The 25,183-nt window shown below is 45.9% G+C and overlaps 1 protein-coding gene across 8 annotated transcripts in view; it reads right to left on the bottom strand.

Annotated features, from left to right (window-relative positions):
* GRIP2 (glutamate receptor interacting protein 2) overlaps positions 1 to 25,183 on the bottom strand; it is a 278,368-nt gene that overhangs the window by 19,462 nt on the left and 233,723 nt on the right. For all 8 annotated transcript variants that reach the window (XR_007904685.1, XM_051788511.1, XM_051788510.1 and 5 more), the window contains 9 exons: positions 24,867 to 25,036; positions 20,810 to 20,935; positions 20,020 to 20,172; positions 19,613 to 19,799; positions 13,780 to 13,925; positions 13,035 to 13,115; positions 5,022 to 5,088; positions 4,063 to 4,208; positions 3,629 to 3,773 (listed from right to left, as the gene is read on the bottom strand). Coding sequence is in view for 7 of the 8 variants with exons in the window: in XM_051788511.1 (XP_051644471.1) it covers positions 3,629 to 3,773; positions 4,063 to 4,208; positions 5,022 to 5,088; positions 13,035 to 13,115; positions 13,780 to 13,925; positions 19,613 to 19,799; positions 20,020 to 20,172; positions 20,810 to 20,935; positions 24,867 to 25,036 (1,221 nt within the window). In the remaining variant the exon portion in view is untranslated. The remainder of the gene's footprint in view (positions 1 to 3,628; positions 3,774 to 4,062; positions 4,209 to 5,021; positions 5,089 to 13,034; positions 13,116 to 13,779; positions 13,926 to 19,612; positions 19,800 to 20,019; positions 20,173 to 20,809; positions 20,936 to 24,866; positions 25,037 to 25,183) is intronic.

Raw genomic sequence — 25,183 nt, 5'->3', positions numbered from 1 at the left:
ATCCTTCCCCTTTGTGTCTGCTCGCAGACAGGGACTCAATTTACCTCTCGTGGTGTTGCTGCAGCTCCAGGAAGAGCAGGCAGGGCAGGATGTGTTCATCACTAGAGCAGGTTGCCAAGGCAGGAGCTCAGGCTCACCACTGGCTGGACCAAGCTCACCACACTCACACTGCAGCTCCCCAACACCAGCACATGAGAGCAGCAACTACCTCCTACAGCAGAGTGTGAGGTTCTGCTATCAGGAACCTGTGTGATGGAGCCAGGAGGAGATGCAAATCTGGACTGCAATATCTTTTTGTCCATGGCAATGTGCCTCCCTCGGGTTACATCTCCAAACTGGACTGCTTCTCCTGCAGAACTGGAATTTGATACGTTGTCACAGGCAAAACAGCTGCTTGGCTTTCCCCAAAATAGCAAACTTTTGTAGACATACTGCTGTGGAACATCCACTGTGAGTACATCAACTCAGCAAATGCAGCCAAACAGCGGGCAGGACTGCTCAGGCTCTGCTGCTGCTCCTGGGGTATTCGAGCAGTGCCATTACGGTCCTATCAGCCACTAGATGTCCGTCTTGTCCCACCCAAATAAGCCTGGAAGAGCCATCAGGGAAAACTTGTGCATTCAAATAAATTACAGATCAAACTGTATATCTCTTAAAAGTTTCATCTACATAATCAAAAAACATCAAGCTAAACTGTTGGCAGTTTATCCAGCAGTCGATCCTTCGCTCACTGAAGTGCTTCAGCATTTGAGGAACTCCTGCTGTATTCCTGAACCCGGCACGGGGACACACCTCCTACCCAAGACATCAGCCCAATCACCCGCCTCCGAACAACATGACTGCTCTGCAGTAACTGTGAAAGTCCCTCAGCAGGGAAAAATACAGAAACAATTAAAGAGAAAGGTCATGTTCTGATCTTGTTTTTCTTCAAGGGGGAGAAAGCAAATCAAAGTCCAGTTCCCTCAGCTCCCCGAGCAAGGACAAGCAGACAGAAGCTGAGCAGGAGTGACAGAGAAAGCAGTTTCTAGCTTATGACCCTCGTGCTTCTCCATCACTACCAACAGTCCTTATTTCACCTCAAACACAAAGCAGCCCAAGGAGGTGTGTGCTATACATTCCTTTTTGCTCAGAGGGCACATGCAAGAGTAGGATCAAGCAACAGGTAAGTGGAAAGGTGTAAAAGGGGTTGCAAGCACTTCCCAGCAAGCACTGGAGAAGAGGTAGCTGCATGCATGTGCTAGGAATTTACTTGGCACATGGGCACACAGGCAGGGCCACCATCCCTTTTCCTCCCTGCCAACATGAGTTAGTGCTGGATACTCCTGGACCAAACTCTCCTGCAGCCACCCCCACCTACTTGAGTAGGAGGCACTTAAGGAGGCTGGTCAGGCACTTTAAAGTGTCAGTGATAGCCCAAAATTGCTCTTAGACAACCATTACACCTCGACCAGAGTCGAACAACATTGTTCAGGCACCCTCCTTTCCTCAAGAAGGTACACAAGTCTCATAGCACAGGCTTAAGGCACCTGCAGGCACTGAAGGAGGGGAAACAGAGAACAATACAGGAGAGAGCCACAGCTCAACACCAATCCAACAGCCTGAGCTGCCTTTGTAGGTTTCTATAAGATCAGACACTTATAAGGAGAAAAATGTCCAAGGTCAAGATAAAACCTAAGTCATCTGAATCTGAAGGCTTGGGCAGCCTGTCACCCACTGTGACATGCATGTGACAGATCCTAGAGGACACCTTGCCTTCCCCATTGCCAGCAGCCTGAGCCACAGCACCGACGTTCACTTGTGCCTCTACAAGAATGATCAGTGCATTCCTGCTATCAGATGCTGGGATCTGGCCCACCCTGTGTCAGTGCTGCCGAAACATGTCCTGCACTCCAGCTCTCTGTCCTTCAGAAACCTCTCCCACATTCAGAGCCTGGCTAAGGGCGCCTGTGACACAGAGGAAGGTAGTGATGTCAGGAAAGGGACAATTTAGGGTAAAACGAGGAGCACCCCTCTTCCCTTGACGAGGTCAAGTCACTCCCTTCTGTTACTCGCAGGAGAAAACAATGCACCTTTCCCGCAGTCAGCCTTCATCCCAGCGCTCCTCGCCCTCCCTGCAGGGAGCCAAGGTTACCCAGAGGCATCCCTGTGCTGCTCCCAGCCCAGGCTGCTCCTGTGCACAGGCACTGCTGTTTGCTAGTCAGTCACGGTGAACATGCTGAACAGCTCCATCGCTCTTCTCACAAGGCTTTTCCTTCCCCACTGCCTGCCCACTCCTGATCAAAATTCAGTAGTACTGCAGCACCTGCCTGCACTACGTTTCTCCACGGAGCAGTCATCGATGTGTATCTGAGTCTGAAGGAGGAACAGCCACGGCATTGCAAAGGGAAACGAGATCAGCAAGGGTAAGAGACTGTCTTCTGACATCTGACAGTGTTTGAGCTGGCTGTCCTTAACCTCTCCCACGCTGGGCTGCAGGTACAGTGCAGAACTGCTTTGCAGAAAAGCCTCGGATACTCTGTGGCTATTATTTCATAGGGAAAAAGACTGAATCCTACAGTGCTGGCAGTAATATAAAATCCTCAAAGAAAAGAATCCCTAATGACTAAGTCCATCCCTCTTCTTTCCCAGGAGACACAGACATTCTGCATTCTGCACCAAAGGGAAGCAACGCAAAGGCACAGCAGTGTGTTGAGAGCTCTGAGAACCCAACACAGAAAGAGGCACTGAGCTGTTTCACAGCTAAGAGAGAGTGAGGGCTTGAAACAGCAAGAACCAAAAGGCCAGATCTGCAGTCAAACCTCCCCAAGGTCTTGCACTTTACACCTGTTTGTTCTGGGATTTTTTGCTGCTGTTCTGCCTGTCAGGCAGTAAAGAGACCCTTAGAGAAGCGTGAGTCAGGACTGCTGAAATGATCCATTTACAAGTCACAGCTACCATACAGACAGATTAATTAAGATACAGTGTATGACTCAGTTCCACCTTATACTCTCAGGAATGTCCTGATCCTTTAAATCCCACGCATGCACATATATTCAGACACAGGCACATACACAGTCCTCCCCAGTGGCTGAAGGTAAATCTGCTCCTACGTTCATGCAGTATAAATGCCTGATGCTTGGGCACACCAACCCTGCACTGAGATACCTCACATGTAACAGACTAAGCAACCAGCAAGGACAGGTCAGAAGACACCCAAGATCTCTGGTTTCAGCAGGACACACCACTGCAATGGCCATAAACCACAGTTTAGCAACAGGGGAGTCCTGGACAGAGTCTATGGTGATTTCATGGGCAGGCTGGGCACGCTCCTGACATAAGGTGTGCATGGAAAATCCCAGACCAGGAAGCAACTCTGTGAAATAGGGGCAGATAAATATGTATTCCTGGCTGCAGAATTCAACTGACTCACTGGATCTGACTTTTCCTGAAGTGCCTTGTTTTGAGCCTCTCCCATTGCCCCAACAGCACAGTCCCAACCACCCTGCTTCATATCACATGGTACCTTCAGAGCATCTTTCGTTCTCAGCAGGCTAAAACACCAAAGAGAAGTTTATGACAGCATGGGAAATTTGGCACGGTTCAAGACCCGTTCTCAAACCAATTCAACCACTCTGCCCCCAAACCTCACCTCTCTGCCAGACCTCGTTTAGTCAAGCCCGAAATGACAATGGGATCAAAAGGTTCCTCCGTCCCAGAGATGGTTATTCCCAAGGGGCCACCGTACCGCTTCAGCTCCACTGTGTAGATAATGGCACCAGTTGTCTCCTGCTCATCTGAAAGAGAAAACAGGAATGCTGAACTTTTTTAGTCTCCCATATGAAAGCAGTCATAGCAAAGACTTGCAGCATCTAGAAGCAAAAGCTGGAAGTCTTCAGCCATGCTCATACCAAATAGGATTTTAACCTTCCAGACACCATTTAAGGGCAGAATAACAAAAATAGACTATAATCAATTGGAAAGCGGTGACCGGGCAGCAGCAGTCCTTATCTTTGTTAGTTTGCGCTACCTATTGGGAATGTCATTACAGTGGACTGGCACTATTTTGCATCAGGATTTCTGTACCAGAGTTATCTTCATCCTTCCTAATCTTCAATTTGACCAGGTCTTCACACTGCCTTAAAATCTGCACAGCATCCTCCATTGAGCAATTGTCGAGTCGGATGTTATCAATGGCTAACAGCTTGTCTCCCGGCTCCAAGGTGCCAGTTCTACATGGAGAGGAAAAGAAAACTAAAAGTACATTTGTATTTGCCTTTCAGATCCCACAACACATTCAGTTCTGCAGTGGAAATTACAATATTAACTTTTTACTGTCCTTGATCTTTTCTGGGAAACAACCATGAACTGAGTCTGGGACAACTGTAATTTAAAGAGAGGAAGTTTGTGTAAACCATGTATCAACACAGAACCAGGCAGGAAGATTAGACATACATTTTGGGTAACCTACAGCACTGAAAATGCCTGTTGTTTAACTGACAGATATTCTACCTCTTATGGAAACTCCTGTGTGAGCACTCAGAAATGAGCCCTGCACTGCACTAAATCCCCCTGAAAGCCTTGCTATGAGGTGTTGGGATCAGAGGTGAAGTCAATAAATGCTGAGTTATTTGCACAGTTCTCCACCAGTGCCCATAATTCACTCACTCTGTTCACCCGAGCAGGAGCTGAGACATGGCAAACTACCTGATGAGCCATAGCACCTCATGGGATATATGAAGCCCTTTACCACATGCTCTTAAATGCTAAAAATCCATCTCCTAGAGAATCAGCAGACATCTGAACCAGTGCCCTGGCCACCTTCTCTATTAGCTCAACTCCACTTGCTTCAGTACAGACAGTTTTACTGCAAACCCTATTGTGGTCTAAAACAAACCTCTAGGGTTGAGATTTCCTTGGATGCTGGCAAAATCCAGCCCCAAATGCTACTGCTTGGGCTTCATTCTACTTCTCTGGTAGACATTCTACCTATCATGGATGGACATTTTGCAGTGGGTTTGACAGACGGGAAATTCTGCACTCACCTGTGTGCGACGCTCCCCTTCTTGATGTCAGAGATGATCAGAGGATCCCCAGGCTTTCTGCTTGCAGCTGCAAGAGAGAAACATGGCCACAAAGCTTGGCATAGAGTCTGCTGTCCAAGACGAGGATGGTTAAGGGGGACAAAGAGACGTAAGGAGAGGGGATTTATATCCCCTTCACAAAACAATGCTTCACACTTAAACTCTGGAAATCACACACACAAAAAAAAAGTATTAAATCCCTGCAAAAGTTGTTTGGTTGCCCTTTGCCCATGTTATTTTTCTTTGCACTCCTCCTGAAGGGAGGACATGGGGTGTCCAGCAGCAAGAGGTGGCACTGCCCAATTCCAGCACTGTCAAACAGTTAGTCACCTACACCTCGGACACAAGGCAAGTGAGCCAGTGGCTGTGGCAGCAGTCAGACATTAGCACTGCTGCCTAGAGAGCATCCAGTACAGCCTTGTGCTTAATTACAAGCATTTCTGTGTTCTTGAAGTGGGCTGGGACATTCCAGGTTGAAAATAAACCAGGAAAAATTAGACAAAGCACTGTTTTCCAGCTGGTTCAGCTCCCCAAGCCACTTTATCATACAACCGGATGAATCAGGGCTGGTCTGTGCTGGAGCTGGAGGGGGTGGTTTCCAACTCTTCTCTCCTACCCGACCCTGATAACTTTTTCAGCCCACGAGAGATGTGAGTATGCATCTCTGGGAGCATTTGCATTTTCAAATTTGCCTGCAAGACCTGCTGCTCTCCCGAGAAACCCAAGAGAGATTTATGACTCGAACCCCTCCTGACCTCTGTCATCCACACACCAAACATATGCCAAGAGCATCCTTTCCACCCCGCATCACTCCCTCCTGCCTTGCTATGGGAATTGCATTGCCTCATTTAAAGCTGACAGAGCTTCTCAGCTTCTCACAAAAACTGTGTGGGAAGGAAGAAACTCACAGCATCTGAACATATCAGGTGCAGGTCAGAGATTAAAATATCTGTGAGGCACGTGGCACCAACTACACGGAGATCCACCTGCCTGAACAGCAGTTAGAGAGCACCCAGAAAGTCAGACATAATACGTACTTACCATCCTCTCTGCTCTAGATTTTTCTGTTGTTTACATTCACTTATGAGATTTAAAAACATATGCGCTAACCCAACACCTTTAAGGATACCCTGTCCCAGAAATAGCTAAACCTTCTGTACTGAACAGAGCAAAAAGACAGCCAGTCTTAGATGTGGCAGGGCTGAGTATCAAAGTGAGGTCAGACAGCGAAGAGCAGACCGTGACTGATTTTATAATAGTCCCAGCAATGCGACTGCTGAATGGTACAGAGCCTGGAGGAATTGTCTTCCTCATGTCTTACTGGATGTGGTGCCAGACAATTTTGGACAGGACACTCACGTTCAGCTTCCGGATGTGGATCAAAAAGAAGGGAATGAGTTGTGGAGATTCACTGAGGGCTTGTGCCTGTATTCAACCTGTCCACAGCATGGACCAGACTGCAGATAGAACCACACACGCTGGGCAGAGCTGAACAGTGGGAAGGAAGGACAGGGTGCAGAAATCCACTGGGAATGCTGACTGGGAAGACCACACACCATGGACTAACAGCACAGGAGATAGAGATGTGGCACCCTGATAATTACTGTTGCAATAACTACTGCTGTTCTCTTTTTCAGTATAGGAAATGTATTTGCTGCTGACAGAGGCGTACAGTGTGGTGGTCTGAGCAATGGTGAGGGAAGGCCCTGTGAGTACACCTTGAGACCTGGGTCAGGATGGCATTGCTGCATGTTTAATCACTCCCTAGCCTGGTTCTGTCAAAACCATCCAGGTTAGTAAAAATACTTTTCCCTGCAAGGTTTGTTTACTCATTTCAAAGCAGAGGCAGTGTGACAGAAAGGGGTTAGGGAGGATCTCCACAGTTCTGGTGGCAGACTGGGGATGGCCATCTCTAACCTGGCACAGCCACAGCTGGAACAACATGTCCAGACCATGAACACTCAAAAAGAGGGAGAAAAAGAATTAAAAAAAAAAAAGACAGCAAGCAAGTATAGACAACAACATGACTCAAGCTCTGCAGAAACTGGAAGGCAGGAACACCTTCCACTAGACCAGGTTACTCAGAGCCCCATCAAAACTGTCCTTGAACACTTCCAGGCATGGGGCATCATCACATTGCATAATCTCCTACTGTAAAACGCAAAGACCATCAAAAGTGAAGGGTAAGTTAAAGAGACTTAATGAATAACCATTCTCTCAAAAGGTGTAAGATACAAAATTAAGATAATGAAATCTCACAGCACAAAACAGTCATTTCCTGTTCATTCTAAAAATTAGTAGCCATTAACTCCATTAATTCACCTTTAGCACTCCCAAGCCCTTCCTGGCACTCCAGCAGAGAACCCAGATGGGCTCTCTGTCCATCTGCTGGGATCAGGTTGCCCTGACCACTCCTGGGACCCACATTTTTAACCATCCTGGGCCACTCACACAGGTGACAATGTCCCTCTGTCTAAAGGTGAGAAAGCTGCAATTTCACTGAAGTGGTGGCTCAGTCCAGGCCAGAGCCATTACATACACATATCCTTGGTGAGATTTTGGATAAACCATTTTCAATTTGCCTGCAATTAAAAAAACACCACTTAATCTACATTACAATTTTATTAGGGCTATGGTCTTTGGCATTAAGACACTTGCACAGAAGAGTAAAGCCTCTTTATCCATTCATTTCTGCTGTTAATGTGGTTATTTCCCTTCAAAGGACATTGCCTTGGTAACTCTGCTGCAGGAAGACATGGTTTGGACACCCAACCTTGCCTCTGGGTCTTGCTTTCCAGTATGTGAAATGGACACGGCAGCAAAGAAAGTCAAGGGAAGAGATGGATCGAGGCACAAATGCAGGAGCTGATGTGCAGAAACCCATGCATGCTCTCAGCAGGCATTTTGGTTGTGGCCTCCACTCGCCAGGGCAAACCACTTCAGGTGGAAACAGCCTCTTTTTCAGATACATTTGTATTTTTGGTGGGTTTACCAGTACAAAAGATAAGTTTAAAACTGCTCTGGTGGCCCAGAGAAAGCTCCATAAATCAACAGCTGTTGAAGGTAGAAGCATGCATTGGGGGAGAAACTCAAAACGAAAACACTGCTTGGCAGTGGTGACAGGACAGTGATAAAAAGGTGAACTGATCAATACTGTTATTTACTTTTTATAAATTGCTTTCAGTCTCTCGCCACCTCTGCTGGGATTCTGGCTCGCTCGGTGTTTACGCTGTGATGGATGATGAGGCCAGGAACACATGTCCGGTTTGTGTTTTTAACAGAATGCATAATGACTTGTATTGGTAAATTATTCCCTACAAGGAGCTTGAGCACATATTTCACAGGCATCAACCCGTTATAAATGCCCTTCGTTATTGACTAAGCCAAAGCAACACTCTGCCAGTGTGTAATTAAAGAAATTGCAATACTGCTGTAAGAAGCTTTCAAATGAGAAAGCGTTCTTAAATTGGAAATAACAAACAAAATCAGAAACCAAATAATCTCAGGATAGCTAAGGAACGAAAAGAGGAAAAAAAACAAATCAGAATTGATTACAAAAAGCAGCAGTGAAAATCAAATTCTCAGTACCAAACTTTTTCCTCTACCATTCATTAAGTTTAGCAGCAGGTGTATAAATTATCAGTGCCTCCAGCAGGATATCTGCACCATCACAGATCTACTTCCTTTCCCAATCTCCAGGTGGCAAAACCAGATCAGAATACCCCACTTGGATAAAAGCACCAGAGTGAATCAGCTGCAAATCTCAGCTGAAGCTGCTGTGTGAGCGAGGGGTAGGACAGGAGGTGCCAGGCTCACTGCCTCTTGCAGACACGCTCTGCCAGGTTGGTGGCAGGGCACAGGCTAATCCAGCACCAGCAAAACTAGATTTGCTCAGCTCACAAATCCATCTTCTCACTAGGACAGTGATTACACTGCTTAAGCGACTTAATCGAAGTTATCTATCTACCCAAATTCCAGTTTTATCACCTGCAAGCGGATATACTGCCTCCTCCTTATCTGCAGTACTTCACACCAAGGGCACAGGAATTGATTTGTTAAGATATAGAAAGGCAATTTGATAAACATGCTATATAAAGCATTAATGCATATCTAAAACGAATAGTAATTTCAGTATCTCTTTAAACAGCAACATCAACACACCTGTACCCTATGGTGAATGTCACAACTAGCCCTTGGAGAAGATATTTGAGACAGGAAAAAAAAAATACCCTCTCAACACAAAAAGCAATCAACTATCATTTTCCAGCAGCTAATAACAAATCCATATCTTATTTTAAGAGGTTAGGTATTGAACGAAAAAGAATACATGACTATTAGCTTCTCGCTGTTGGAGATTTTAATTTGTAAGAGATTTACAGAAAACCTACAAAGGCATAACAGCATCATTAGAACTAAATTCAGCCAGCAAGATGAGAGCATTTGAAGCATGCATTCTGCAAATGGAGATGGTAGTTCAGGCTAACAGGAGTCAAATCTTCACATCCCTGTGTCAAACTCTCAGTTTGCACATCTTTGCAACCTCACCATTCCGAGCCTCAGAGGTCCCTGCAAACAAGTGAGTTTCAGAGTCTGCACAGCTCCCAAAGCAAAAAGGAGCACACTTTGCTCTTCAGTCAGAGCAGCTGTTTTATAGAAAATTGCCTTTCTCCCTGGGACAGAGGCCGAGACACTGGAGTTTGGAGAAAACGAGAGCAGTTTAGCTGAACTCGTGTCCCTTCACCCCTGGACGAAGCACTTGGAGCAGTGCACACGGAGCAATTTCAGTGTTTTCATTTAGCACATGTAGGAGACTGAAATGAGGCTTGAGGGCACTGAGGTCCCACAGAAATACAGAGCAGAGTCAGTGAGAGACTCACCCTTTGGATTTTCTATTCATCCTTTGGGGAATGGAAGGGGAAACAGTGCTATTTGTATGTATTTCCATCACACACCTTGACTTGCTGCATTCCTTTGCCACACTGTGAGCAGGAGGAAGAAAACCATTTGTGCTCACAGACCACAACTGGGGACGCACCCAGCCTGAGCCTTCTCTTTCTGGAAAACCCTGAGACCTCTGAGAAGATTAAATGCCCTCAGCAAACATCTGCCCCTACCAGGAGCAAGAGCAGCCCCTCTTTGTATATTCATCCCAGAACCAGCAGTCTGCCCTCCTCATACACAAACCTCCTGGGTTTTCAGCCCTTTTATGAGCATTTCCAGTAGATTTATGGTTTCTCCTGCAGTCAGCTCCATTACATGAATTCTTCCAACACATCCATCACGAATCCTGCTCTCTCCCCCTTTACTTAGTCCATCTCTGAATTAGCTCTGAGAGCCACAGCACAGCAAGAATTTGATCACATTTATTTATGTAGTGCTCCTCTGATGAGGTCGTAACACTTTCTGCCCGTGTAAGAAGGCAGAGGCAAACCTTCCCAGGCAGAGGAATTAACTACAGATGAGCCAGCCGAAGCCCAGAGGTAAAACTCAAGGAAAGCAACTCATCTTACAGCTGCAGCACAGCCAGACCACAAAGGTTATGAATAAACCCAATTCCGTGGCCACAACAGTGCAGAAGGTCTTTTACTGACCCCTCCACCTTGTCATCTACCTCAGCTGCCCCAGTTTTATCGAGTAGGGAACAGGAATCCAATGTAAGAGGCCAGTAAACCAAGTCCCCTACTTTAAAGCAGTTGTAATATACTTTTCCATACCAGAAGGAAAGATGTAAAAACTGTTTCTAGATCTATACAAGCATTCAAATCAGCAGAACCGGGAGGAAAGGAACTGAGCAAAACAGAGAAGAGTTATTTTTACCTCTTTTCTTTTGCTGCTTGCATCACACTCCTGCATGCACCCCATGTCTCTGCAGGAGGTACTTAGCATAAGGCTGCTTGCTTTGGTTCTAATATTTGAAATCAGTATATTTATCTGCCTGGTCAGAGGCAGAGTGACAAAATGATGATCTGATTTGCTAAGAGTCATGTGGACATAGGCTTATACAGACTAATGTATGAAAACAGAATTAGGATTCAGCTAGCATTTCATCCTTGCCACTGCATTTTCTGGGTGCCTGTCTTTTGCTCCATTTGTAAATATAATTTTGGCTTTGACTCAGCAAAGGACTGAAATGTATTTTAAGTTTCTGTGTATGCATTACTTGAACAATGTCCTGCAAACATGTTCAACAATCAGAAAGATCAAATCTTTTATAGTGTCAAAAAACTGCTTTGTAGTTGGATAATGAGCATCTATTTAAAACCCAGGGGTCAGTTTCTTGTTATTAGTGGTGATTTCAAAAAAATATGTGAAATCAATTTTTTAAACAAATTTCAAATGAAAACCTTTCCAACATAAAAATATGTTTGAAGTGTAAATGCACATCTGAAGCAGATCCCATTAAAGTGAGACTTCACAAATAAAATCTAATTCTTCCGAGCAACTCCCAGATGAATTTAGTTCTCCAGCCCCAGACACAAACTAAATTTTGACACTTGAAAGGAGTAAAATCCTGGCCTTGCACAAGCCAGAAGTTTTTTGCTACCAGACCCATTGTCCTAGGTTGCTACCCGAGATTGGAATGCCAAGGCAGTGGGCAGGGCAGCAGGTTGGAACCCAGCACAGGCTGCACTGTTCCCTGCTCCCCCGCCAGTGAAATGCCACTATGGACACCCTGCTGCCTTCAGAAAGCACTTTGATGTCTTCAGACAGTAATTGCTACCAAGCCAAATGTTAAATACTGTGCTGTTATTTCTCAGGACTGTCCTCACGGTACAAATAGGGGAAGCAGAGAAGAGGGAGAAGAAATATTACAGGCTGCAAAGCCATCATCTTGTTGATGTTCAAGTCACTCCTGAGAATCATCCCACTTAGACCAGAACACCTCCAATTAACTTGCTAACTAATACTGTAAATGTCAAGAGGTAATTACAAATAGCTTATCTATTTTAATGAAATCTAGTTTTAAAGTGTCCCTTGTGACTCCATTCTCCAGACACAGCTGGGTCCATGCTCCTGAGGGCTTAGACACAAGATCCCATTACTGCAGTCTCACAAGCTGCTCTGTTTCAGATGAGAGGTGGTGGCAGTCCTGGTCATGGCAAATTTGAGATTATTCAACTTTGTTTACCCTGAACAGTGAAAGAGGGATGAAAGACTTGAGACCTGCTTAGATTTGCCATGAAGCAAAAATTCACTGATGCCAGGCATAATAAGACCCCAAGATGGCTAGAAATTTGGGATGGATATGCCTATATCATCCCCCTACAGCATCCTCTCCAAAGAGGCCAAAATGTCTTTAAATGAAAAACTCAGAGGAGAAACAAAGATAATTAATCAAGAGTGAGAAGAGAGAAAAGAAAGAAAAATGTTTGTCACGTTCTCTCAGTGCACACCAAATCCTGGCACACGGATCTCCTCCTCTGTGGTTGGAGTTACTCAGTGCAACAATTCCTGGCAAACTCTGCCCAGCTCCCTCCTGTCCTTAAAGTGCCTTCCTCCCCCCTGTAAGACACATCATCCTCTTCATGCTCCTTTTCCCCCTCCTCTTGGTAGTTTCCCCTCTCCACCCTTCAAGCTGTGGGTTCACCTCTCACTTGCTCTCCTCCTCCACCTCTCCCTGTAAAGGTCCCACCATATCTAGGCAATTCTTTTTTTAAAAGAATGTAATACAACTGTGAGCAAGGAAATAAAAATAATATTACTAATAATATAGTATTAGTCTGCAACACAGATCAGTTGATCCATTGAAAAACATCCTTTGCCCCAACCCTTCAGGTAGCTACTTTTCTGTGCAGCCACCAGCTCATGGAGGCAGGAACCACACATCTGATTCAGTTTGGGATAAACCATGAGCACTGAGAGGGCTATGGAAACCCCACATAATCTTCTCTCTCTCCATTGGGGCCCTCTGATGTACCAGGGTGGAAAGCAGCAGCTCTTGCAGCTGCTAGTGCAAGACTGAGCAATACTTACAGCTGATTGTAATTCCAAGCTCTACACCTCTTTTCTTGGGCAATTTAACGTGGAAAGTACCGCTGCTGGGTATGACAGACTCTATAAAACCAAAAACAGACAAGAAAAGAAAAAAGGAGAAAAAAGAGAGTTTTCAGTTGCATGGATGGCTTCTTCAGAACCAAGAAAACACACCCACAAAGCTCTGCTCTGTTGGTTCAAATAAGGTTATCTGAGGCCCTGTGGACTTAAGGTTGAAATTTGGATTCTCATGAAAAATACATGCTCTGAACATCAAGTGAAGTGCTCACATCATGATGTATTTCGAGATTGAAGCATCTCTGTCAACATAAAAGGAAAAAAATTTATAACTTTTTTTTTTTAAATACAAAGCTGCACTTTGCCCCCAGCCATTAGCTTTGGCTCCCCTCTGGCTTCAAGGCCATAAATTAATATAAATATTACTCATATTAATGGGCCAATATTTGAAGTGCAGGTGTCCTCTTCATTTACTCCTTAGGTTTATCTCAGCCAAGTGGTGAGGACAAAACATTTATGAAAGGATCAGAAAAAAAACCCTCCATCCTGGTGCACATTAGAGAACAAGAAGAAATGGAAAAGGTCATCACAGGGCTTCTCACTCTTCCCTCTGAGCTCTAGCAGAAACCTCACATATTTGTGTGAATACAGTCCCTCCTACAGGTCAGCAAAGGCACTGGAAGAGTCCTGCTGGTAGTGATGAGCAGCAATTCCTTTGGCAACACACCTGCGACGTCGAACTCGACCTCGAGCACCACTTTGTTCGTGAGCGCGGCGTCGCGCAGGAGCTGGTTGGCCTCCTCCATGGTCCCGTCCTCAGTCGCGATGCCGTTGATAGAAAGGACTCTGTCTCCTACCTGTAGCAGCCCACACCTGCAGTTCACGGCAGGAAAAGAGGGAATGGGAACAAGGAGGCAAGGAAAAAGAGGAAAGGAGGAGAAAAACAACCCCACAACCAGCCATGAGTTACTTTTGCCAGGTCAATCTGTTATGAGACACACAAAGTAGTGACAAATCCTGCAGAAGTGGTCCCAAAGAGAAAATAACTCATTTTGCAAAGCCCATCCCAGCATCCCTGGAAGGGCACAAGGAAGCAAATCCTTGTGGTTTTCTAAAGTTCAGACACACTTTGGTCCTAAATAACCATTTCTGGTCACATTTCCTGCAACATCCAGGGGGGAAAAAGAAGTAACCCTCGTCTTCCTAAAAGTCAACACCACAGTTGAGAGATGAGAGTGATAAATGTAAAGGCATGTGCTCTCCTTCCCTATCCAACCGTACATGACTCTTCCCATGCCCCTGCACCCTCTGGAACACAAACAGCACTGAAAATTGTACAGATTCCTCTGCCTAATACATGGTGAATACTGAAGCTACAATCCAATAAACTCACCAAAATGTCTCAGCGAATTGGATAAGCATTTATCCCTTCTAATTGCATTTCTGGAAGCCAAATGTACATTGATACTGTTTAACTGCCTCCAAAGGCCAATATTATTCCGATGTGACGGCCTGACAATATAAGCACAACCAATCCTTTGAGGCTTTTGGTTTAGACCCACTTTCTCCAGAAACAGAGATCAGCAGGTTTTTTGCTTTGGAAGAAGAACGTGATGGCAAGGCTATGTTAGAGATGTACTGCTACAGCACGGTTTATCTCTCGGGACCCATCTTTATAAGCAATGGTTTTTTCAAACATGAACCACTACATTCCTACGTTCACTATCCATACACACTCCTCTTTTTTTTTTAAATATACTGCAACACCAGCACAACAATCCTCGAGGTTATCTCCCACAGCTCACCTGAGCTGGCCTGTGGCTCTGCAAAATCAAGACTGCCGTGTTCCCTGTGACTGGCCATGGGAAATTGCTCATCTTCTCATCTTCCTTCTCCTCTATCAGTTGTTTGCTACAACCACATCTTTTCAGACTTTCCAATCATCACCTATCTATAAGGCTGTTCACTTGAGCAGAGCTTGGGAAACCAAATCCACCATTAATGGAAACTACAGAGTGGTCTCCAAAATAGGTTGAGGTTTATGGCACCAAGTCTAAGGTTCACCTCAACATCTGGAGTTATATTACCACAAAGGTTTTCCAGAAGATATCAATCGTCTTGTTTTGAGCCTTCTCCAGAGAACCTTTATTCCCCTCCTGTATAGTGATCAAACACATTCTTTGCCTTCCCCTTCCCTCCACCGATACCTCACAGAAGACAGCTTGTTTTTCACCAAACCTTCCAGTCACTCTTCGTCACTCACACCCAATTCAATTGTAAGAAAACACAGTACCACAGCTCCCAGGCACACAAAGAGAACATCAAAGGCAACGGACACTGACTGTATTATTCACCTCCAAACAACAGGATGTGTATGAAAGGCTGGGTTATCAAGAAAAAGTACGTACATCTGAATTCAAGAAAAATGAACAAGCACAACAGTTTGTGCCGGTGGCTCATCAAAAGTTGAGATATGAACAAGTTTGGAGAGAGCCTAGGGAGGTTATTTTACTGGTAGGAAGGTATTAAACTTGCAGTATATTTACGCTGCTGCCTGAGTTCATGGCATCCATGTAAAAATGACAGCTATTTTATGAGATGTAAATTCAGAATTGTTTGTTGAAGGAGACTCGGATTAGAACAGACAACTCAATGATGTATAAATGAATCCACCCTTGTGAATAAATTACATCAAGTTTAATTACAGTCCTTTACTGGACCTGTGGCTATGCAGCCATATAGATGCACTTAGAAATATCAGCTTATAAATATAAAGATGGCACAGAGTATAACAGAGATGACTCCTCTGCCACCCAGAGCTCTCTCACTATGGTCCAAATGTACCTTTTGCAAAGGAGGGATCAACAGCTGCATCACTCGGACATCACTGTCATCTCAAGGTCACACAAGGACACAATCCATTTTGGCACCACTGTTTCAGCCACAAGGGCTGGGAGCTCATAGGATACTTTTATACTGCATAAAAGCAAACCTTTGCCACTTTTCCCACCAGAGCTGCCTTCTCACAAAACAACCGTTTCTTGTGTTTCTTCACTCAAGGTAGATTTGCCTGGGTGTTTTACAGCCAACAGCTCTGTTAGGTCAGAAGCATTTTATTTCTTTTACTATTAGTCTCAGTCAATCACAGTTGATTAAGCCCTGGTCTTGCAGGTTTATAAAAGTTTGTGGAGTGAAGCCACAACCTTCTGGCTTCTTCTACAAGTGCAAGGAGCCCTGGCGTGCCTTATTAACCCTTCAGAATCATACTGGAGACACAGGTTTCCAGCTGTCATGTGCCCTTGCACTGGGAGCACAGCCTGGGGAACCAAGGGTCGTGCAGAGCTCTCCTTAGCTCTACAAGAATCTTCAGACAATTTTCCCAAAGAGAAGGCATCTGTCTCAGAGGTGCTCAGTCTGACATCAGAGCTTACAAAGCGCTTTGAGATTATGGGAGCGGAAGTGTTTTAAAATCAGAAAGAACAAGACTACAGACATCTCCTGAAGTGAAAGGCAGCCCTATGGACGTGTTGGAGTCCATGATGGGAATGTCCCCCTGGAGTTGCAGAGATTTGCATTTGCCATGACTCATTTCTTGGGCTTAAAGACAGCAACAGAGCAGCGGAGGTGTCTCACTAGATACAGAGCAGCACATATTCAAGCCTTGGGCAGGATATGCACTGAAGAGCTCACTCAGCATCATCAGATTCTGCGTGATCACTCCAGCTGTGGGGGAGCAGCTGTGACCGTGGCCACAGTGCCGGCTGCAGAAACCGATCCATCGTGCCCTTACAATGCCCCGAGTTGGCCTGCACAGGTCAGATGTGCACATCTGTGTGTGTATCCACATCTGTGTCTGCACACTGGTGAGTGGATCTCCACCCCCACTGGATCAAAGCTTTGCTGACAGCTTCAGCCAGCTGCTAAACTTTGCTTTTGCAAACTACTCATACTCAAAAGCCAGAAACACAATGATCAAACAACTGTGTCTGAGCAGAGCTAGAAAACATGTAACTCAGCAGGAAGCATTGATTTTGGATACTAGGATGGAGAAGTCGGATACTCTCCCTCTGTTGCCAATGACAGCTGGGGGAGGAAGGACACAAAAGCTGTGTGCTTCAAGGCAGCCAAGAGGGATTGTCAGGCTTCTTCCCCTTCTACCTTCCTTGCTGATAACAGGGGCTGAATCACTGTCTCACTTGGAATCCAAAGGCTTCATCTTGCACCCAGAAAACAAAACAACAGGTGGGGAGGAAGGTCCATTAGAAGCTATTTGCAGGAAAACAAATCACAAGTCAGGCAGGTGAGAGCTTTTGCTTCAAATCGCCTGCCACAAGCTAACACAAAGCAGACAACAAACGAGGGCAGCCCAACCTCCCTGAAAAGAGGATGATGCCATGCTCCTCTCTGGTAGTACTCACACTTGCTGGACACCCCAGAGGCAGCTCCTCCACGGCAAGCCAGATGGACAAAGTGAGTGTGGGTCACGTGTTTGTACAACAGCACATTCAGATCCACAGGTTTTGCAGACTGTTTGTGAACAGCTAGGTCAGACCCAGGCTGCTAAGCCTGATCCCTGTATCCCCACAGCTCACCTTTTTGGCAAAGAGCAACAACTGCAGCACAAGAAAGAGCACAGCCCAGCCTCAGCCAGGAGCCATGCTTGGCAAAAGGGAGGAAAATAGCTCTAATGTCTTGTGCTGCAGCTGCAGCAGAACCTCTCAGGAACAGGTATCCTGAATGATGGAGCAAAGAGCTCCGTGGAATATCAAGACACAAAAAGTGAAATGAAAACATAAAACTGCCTTTTTCTCTTCACTGCAAATCCAGTGCACTCATCACTTCAAGATGGGGAGGAAAGACAGTGTTTTCCTGCCAATGAGAAGGAGCAGTATGGTTTAGGAAAGAACAAAATATACAGCAGAGATTTAATCCCCAAATCAAATCCAGGCTGCAAATGCAGAGAGGACTGCTCCCGGTCACCAGAAAGTGGCAGACAGGAGAGCATGAATGCTGCTGGGTGGGCAGCCTGTGTGACACACTGGAGCCAAGCAGGACTGCACCACCAGTCTGTGCTTTCACTCCAGGCTTGGCAAGAGGATAAAGCAAAGCCAGGAGTATTTCAGCAAAACTCCTTCATCCCCCAGGACAGCAGGTTTTGTTCCTGTCTGACTTATAAAAGGAGTTTGGTACTCTGCAATGTGAGCCAAACTCTCCCTGGCAATCAAGGATTAAAAAAAATAACCAGGCAAACCACCATCACCTTTATTTTTGAACCCTGTCTGGAAACAAACAAATAAGCAAAAGCTATATCAGGCTTAGAAATCTCTCTTAACCTGCATCAGGACAGCTCCTTTTGCTGAGCCAGATGCTTGTCCCTGTCCTCCCGTAGACACAAGCACCAGGCACCCATGCTCCACCTTGCCTCTGCATTGGCCACCTGGAGAAGCTACAACACAGAGACTGGTCTGCACAGCAAGGACTTGCATTTCCTTTTGCAAACACTTTCCTTACCACAGAACTCTACAACTCCCCCATATGCTGTTTTTCTGGGCAGGTCTGGGGACATTGAACCATCAGTACATGCTGATAGGGCCATCAGAGAATTCTTCTTCCAAGGAGGGGTCTGCAGCAGGTGCTGAGCACTGCCACATCACTGCACCTCCAGCATTCCTAGGCAGGACAGACCACAGTGGAAATCACAGGTGGGAAGAGAAACCAGCACCAGGGCATTAAGTGCCAGCTCACTCAGCTCTCACTATTTCATCTGCCTAATGAAACCAGCACTCCTTTCCATCCCACAAGAGCTTAAGCCATCTTGATCTGCTTAGTAACAAAAGCCTTGCTAGAAAACACCTACATTGTAGTGCACAGGCACTCAAGTAGGCCCTAAATCCAGCCAGCAAGGAAGAACTTTAGCCAAAGCAGCTGGAACTCTGGGGCTGAGGCTCTGCAACTGGAAGAGTCACTGCTCCCCAATATCCTCATGGGTGACACACAGCAGCTAATGCTGCTCCTCCCTTCTGCTCTTTTCCCAGCATTAGAGAGCCAAAAGCAAGAGTGCTTACTGCAGCACCTACCTGCAGAGCAGTTAGAGCACCCTCTCTACAGTTCAAAGCCTTGGCTTTAAGGCCAATTTATATAGCTGGGCTCTACTACAATGAAACCAGTCAGAGACAGAAAACGTTTCGCAGGGGACTCTTATTCAGACCTTTCCTCTTTCTGCACCAATCTAAAAGATTTATCTTTCAAAGAGAAATTAAAAAAAAACAACAAAGAAAAAGTAATGGGAATGGCACTCTCACACAGACACACACTCCCTTCCTCCTCCTCCCAGACCAGCCGCAGCCTGGTGCCAAGACGTTCACCTGGGATGCGAGGGAGGCCACGGTCAGCCGACGAGTGCAGAAATGGCAGTGACAGTAAACCATGCCCAGTGAAGAATGGGAGATATTACAAGGATGATAGTAAATATCTAAATGAGCCTCTGAGGAGAGAAAACAAACCAAACCATGAAATGTTCAGCAGCAGCACCATCAGCATCCAAGGGCAAGGTCTCTAACCTCTCTGCCGGGCTGTCAGGCTCAATAAAGCGGACGAGAGGTGGGGAAGACAGAGTTTCAGTAGCAAAGATGCCTCCCTGGAGTTGAAGTCCGAAGCCATTCAAAGGGTCTCCCCTGAGCACCACCTCTGTTGTCTCTGTGTGGACTATCTGCCCGCCAGGACCCACTGTGCTGGAGGCCAGCGACACTAAGAGGAGGAGAGAGACAGAAGATCAGGGCAGCCACAGTCAACATAAGAGACTGGGTCGCAAACCTTGGTCCGGCGGTGGTGGGGACAGTGACCAAGGATGAGGGAGGCACTGACAGTGCTGAGACAAGCAGTTCTATCCCAGCTAACAGTTGACAAGGACAGCAAGGACAGCATGCACACCCCATCCAACCCAGCCCCAGCCCAATGCCACTCTTACACGAGCTCTTGTGCTCCTTCTTCTTTTGCCTCCTCCTCAGCATGGTGGTGCGGGGGCTCATGGGATGGGAGCTGCGAGGTAGCGTGTTCGAGTTCTGGCAAGGGAAGCCCTGCGCATTCATGGTGGGAGACGAGAAGTTGGCAGCCACCAGAGCTGGGGAAAAACAGAGCATGTTAGGGATGTGCACAGGGAAGTGCAGCAGTGGGTTCACCTAACAGTGTCATCAAACACCTAATGGGTTCAGACTAGCTCCTTCTTTCCAGCTTCAGGACTCAAGACCAGGTGTTTGCTTCACAGTTTGGACACAATGCAATGTCTCCTCTTTCCCATCTTACTTTCTTAAGACAAAAAATCTGGGGCTGCACAGAGTCTGCTTCCTGCTAGAGATGGGTTTGCAGATTTTGAGGTAGCCACAATCCTGTTGCCAACAAGTGTGTGGTACCAGGGCTGAGCTGGTTGCCATATCATAATCCTACACACCACCGGAGATGCCCTCCCTGCCTCACAGAGACTCATGTTTGCCATATGAAACCAGGCACTTGAGCATGGGGTTAAAGGATGGGCACATGAGTCTGCCAAACACACTGTTCTTGTTCCAGTTACCAGATCAGTGTGTGCTGGGCTGCAGATACTGATTCTGTACTCAGCACTGGACCCACGGAAATAGACCCAGTGACCGAGGAGGGAACAAGTGACAAGTCAGGCTACAGAGCTGGGTATTGCAGCAATGGAGGGGCACAACATGAATGTACACATGCAGGACTGGGACAACACCATGTGGGGAGGTTACATTTGCAGTAGTCCTGTCCAGATGTCTGGTTCCAAGTGGGTGTCTTGCAGTGTCCAGGGTGGTGAGTGTGACAGTAGTTGACACAGGGGTCCCAGCAGTGGTGGTGGTCACTCTTCTGCACCTTGACTGATGACATCCAGGGGAGCAGAAATCACCACAGGCAGGAAGGAGAAGTGAGAGAAAGAAAAGGTAAGAAGCATAAGCCAGGAGATGGTAGAAAAGAGCCTCGTCCTGGCTCTGAACAAGTCAGGACCCAACCACAGTATGTCAAACACCAGAAGCAAAAATGCAAGCCCACTAACCTCATGACACTTGATGCAAAGGGGCACAAATATACCCCTTTCCCATAAAAAACTCCGCATCCTGTGCCAACGGCCTAAGCCACACTGGCAGTGCACACATGTCATTACCATTTGCAGTCTGTTGTGAGACGTGCAGAAGCTCCATCCAGAAACAAGTTTCCCACAGAGGCCGTCAGCATTATCCAACAGCACCGGGGAAGCTCCTTGTGCTGATTCCCACCTTGTTGCTGGAGCTGCCCCCCCTGTGACAAGGCTCAACACCTTCTACATGTGCCAAGGGCTGCTTTGAGCACTTGACTTCAGCATTTGGTTGTTTAGCAGCTGCTCTTGGCTGAGCATGCACAAAGAGATGAAAGAGAGGAGTAGCAGAGGGCTGCCTCCAGCTCACCAGAACAAAAGGGGTTTTATAAACCACTGCTTAAAGGCACTAAGGAGGGACACCAGCACAGGAAAAGATGCCAATGCTGTGGCAAACAGTAAATGAAAGCATGGCACCAACATGGCAGACTCTGTTCAAGGACACACAACTTTGTTGCTTTAACTTCAACCCTAACCCCAGCACATGCTGGCAGAAATCTATTGCAGTGTGACATCCAGCATCTGGAAATCCCTTGCCCCCGAACTGTGACTTTGCGACACCAAGTCACGATGCCACAAGTCTCTTCTGAAGTGACTCCAACACTTCCCAGGCACAGGTCTCTTGTCTGTTCTCACTGATGCCCCTGGGAAGCACAGGGTCAGTTTGGTTTTCCTTGCCCAACAGCACCAGGTGTTCCCTCCCGAATCTCTGCACCACACTGTCTGGATCTATTTTCTTCTGAGAGGAATTTCTGGCTAACGAGCAAGATTTCAAGCATCTGTTTTATTCAGCTAAGCATGAAGAGCATCCCACAGTGGAGCATCACTGCAGCCACGGTTCATCCCAGAATTCTTAACCTCACAACCACTTGCACTGACTGGCAAGCACTTTCCCAGGATGAGATCTCCTCCAGGCTCTGGGTTCTCTGAGTAGCCTTGGCACTATCAGAACCTTCTGAGGCTGCAAACCTGGGACAGGAACTTAGTTTATTTAATGAGTCCACACAGAGATCTCCTCTAAAGGTCACCTCTTAGTGCCTTGAACAGTGGAAATCCATTTTCTTTGTGTGCATCACAGGCATTAAATCATTTAGGTCAGGTTTTCCTGCCAATTACAGTGATTATATTTAGACTTTGCTAAACACTTACTGAGTTTAGCACTTAGTCTATCAAGCTTTTAAAAAATACACTTCCAGTTCTCGGGTTTCTATTTTGTGGATTCAAAAGTAAATTCAGAGCCAGACAGCTTTAAAAACAAAAATAAAATTAATAAATGCAGCTATATCTAGACAAAAAGCAAAGTTCTTAATAAAATTAAACATTTGGAACACGAGGGTCAGAGCTTATGGGCATATATACAAAATAATTTAATCCACTTAGAGTAACTAAAACTCTTCCATTTGTCTATAAATTCTTAGCTTACATCTGACAAAAGAAAAAAAACATGCCTTTGAAGCTCAGCTGCCAGTGCATTGGAGAAGAGATTTTGGACAATTCTGTGATAAAAACCTACAACAGCTTTCCCCAATCTTTCACACATCATCCCTGCCTGAGGATACCCATCCATCCCAGTACTGCTCCTGGGCACCATCTGCTCCCATTGATCTTGTGAGCAGGGCATAATCCTCCCACAAACTCTCCAAATGCCCCCAGAGCCACAGAGAAAGCAAACTCAGTTTGACAAATCTCATGCTTCAGCATTAGGTCACATTTTTGCATGGCCACTGCAGTTTCAGATCCTTCTCCACCTCCTCAAGAAACAGATGTTGATTGCACAAGAAGCCGCTCTTAAAAAAATATGATGACAAACCCCATGCAGGCACAGGCTGGAAGGACTCAGTAATGCAAGTGCTGAACAGGAATATATCTGCATGATCTCCTCTCTCAGCTTCTTTCCCTGGGTTTGCTTGCTACCCACAACATTTTGCTCTTGCATGGCCCATTTTGCCTTACTGCCCCTATTTGTTTCCCTAAACTCAGAAAAAGCAGCCTGTGGAGCTGGTACTCAGTGCCTGGAGCAGAAGGCAGGATCTCTCCCAGGTCCAGGCATAGTTTCTCAACTGGGTCCTCAGCTACTCACCATGAGCTGCATGGTGCCATAGCTGGTTACACCACTGAGGAACAGGGGCTTCCTGAGCTGCTTCTCCTGCCCAAAGTGCTCTCCTTTCTGTCCCCACCACCCCCCATCAGCACTGGAGAAGGTTCTAGCCCAAGCACTGGTCTCCAGTCACACACCTCTGCCTCCTAACAGGCACATGGAAGAACAGAATCCTCACATGTTAAAGAGTTTAATCAAAAAAGTGGGAACAATTGTTATATCTCTTCTTTTTCATATCTGTGTGTTGCAATTATTCTCCCAAGTTTTCATTCTGTATTTCTGCCACAGCAAACTGATCTGATCTATGGGGGGTTGGGTAAAAAGGCTCTGATCACACTGAGCTGTCCTTCCACAGAGCCTCCTTCTCCTGAGTTGCTGCTGAATGCATATATTTTGCAAGAAGATTAGGACCAGGGCACTAATGGAAGGAGGAGAATAGTTCATTTTAACAGCCATTGAAAAAGGATTATAGCTTTCCATTTTTTCTTGGGCACAAAGGTCAAGTCATCCATTCCCTTTGTTAAACTGCTTTAATTCTGCACAAATTGGACTGGACATGTACAAGATTTATTTCTAGACATGGAGATGGTATTGGGTTTTATGTTTTACTGTATCAGTTTAAAGAAGACAACACAGATATTTTCCTCCTTTCCCCAAACCACCCTAGAAGAGAATGGAAAGAGCAGCTGTGCCCAGGGCTACTGTGCACCAATATTATTAAAATGCATGTCCCTGAGAGATGGGTGATTGAAAATGGTTGAAAAAAGGACTGGTACTGAACAGTCACACCCAAAACACCTGAATTTTAAGACCACAAGTATGGACTGTAATGAAAGTGCAGGCAAGAGTTGCAACAAATACACTAGTACCAAGAATATGGTCACAATGAAATTTTTATAAGAGCCCAAGACAGCTTCTCATGTGGAAGGAGAAACTAAAGGTGGGAAACAAGAATGCTCACATGGGTGAATTCTTAATCACATTTACAGGCATTTTGGGCTTGATCTCACTAGAGCCAGAATTACTTTCTCAGTGTTTCTTTGGTAGAGGTAGTAGAAACCAGCAGCTACAGACAAATTCACTCTACCCCTGGCTACTCAGACACAGCTGCCACTCAATCAGGCTGGTCTGGAAGATGAACACTTACATTACAGCTCTGGAAGTCCACTGACCCAGTCCAGCTACTGACATGTCTTTTTCAAAGCCTTACCAGGCATCAGCAAATAAAAACTGAGCTTGGAAATAGATTTGCCAGCACCAAGGTTGTTTTCCTCCCTCTCCATTAGAGCCTCTTATCTGAGGTACTAAGGAAGTGGCTTGCACAGCACTGAGCACTGCAAAACCCTGGGATTCCCATCTCTGATTTCCCCATTCAAGCACAGATGTTACCTCTTTTCCCTATTCATATCTTTGAAGAACGTCATCTAATCACATGCATTTCATCAAAACATCAGTTTTTTTCCCCTCCACAGATGTCTCTCTTTGGAATCTGCTGCCAGCACTCAAAAGCAGCAAGACCCAAGTAGGGACCTAAAGTGAGTTTTGAGGGTGACCAACAGTGTTTTCACAGAGGACAGACCTGTTTCTGGAGGCTTCAAAGGCAGCCTGCTTTGGTGAACAGGTAATATCTCCAGCTTGACATTTTCCGAAGTGGCAGCTAAAAGCTGAGTAGCCTCTAACAAGGAGCAGTGCTCTGTGCTCGTGCCGTCGATGGAAAGAATGTGGTCACCAACGTGCAATGCACCACATCTGCAAAGGAAACAGCAAGAGAGGTAATCGTACATGTGGCCAAAACCCACGTCCTTACAGCTGGGAGTACACATACAAAATCCAACTGCAAATAACTGTGTGAATTCTTGCGAGATTTTTTTTCATATATAATTTTTAACTTCCAAT

The sequence above is a fragment of the Manacus candei genome, unplaced genomic scaffold (genome assembly GCF_025592945.1).
Source record: "Manacus candei isolate 608988 ecotype Guabito, Panama unplaced genomic scaffold, ASM2559294v1 h1tg000025l, whole genome shotgun sequence".
Lineage (NCBI taxonomy): Eukaryota > Metazoa > Chordata > Aves > Passeriformes > Pipridae > Manacus > Manacus candei.
This window is presented reverse-complemented; position numbering and strand designations above follow the sequence as displayed.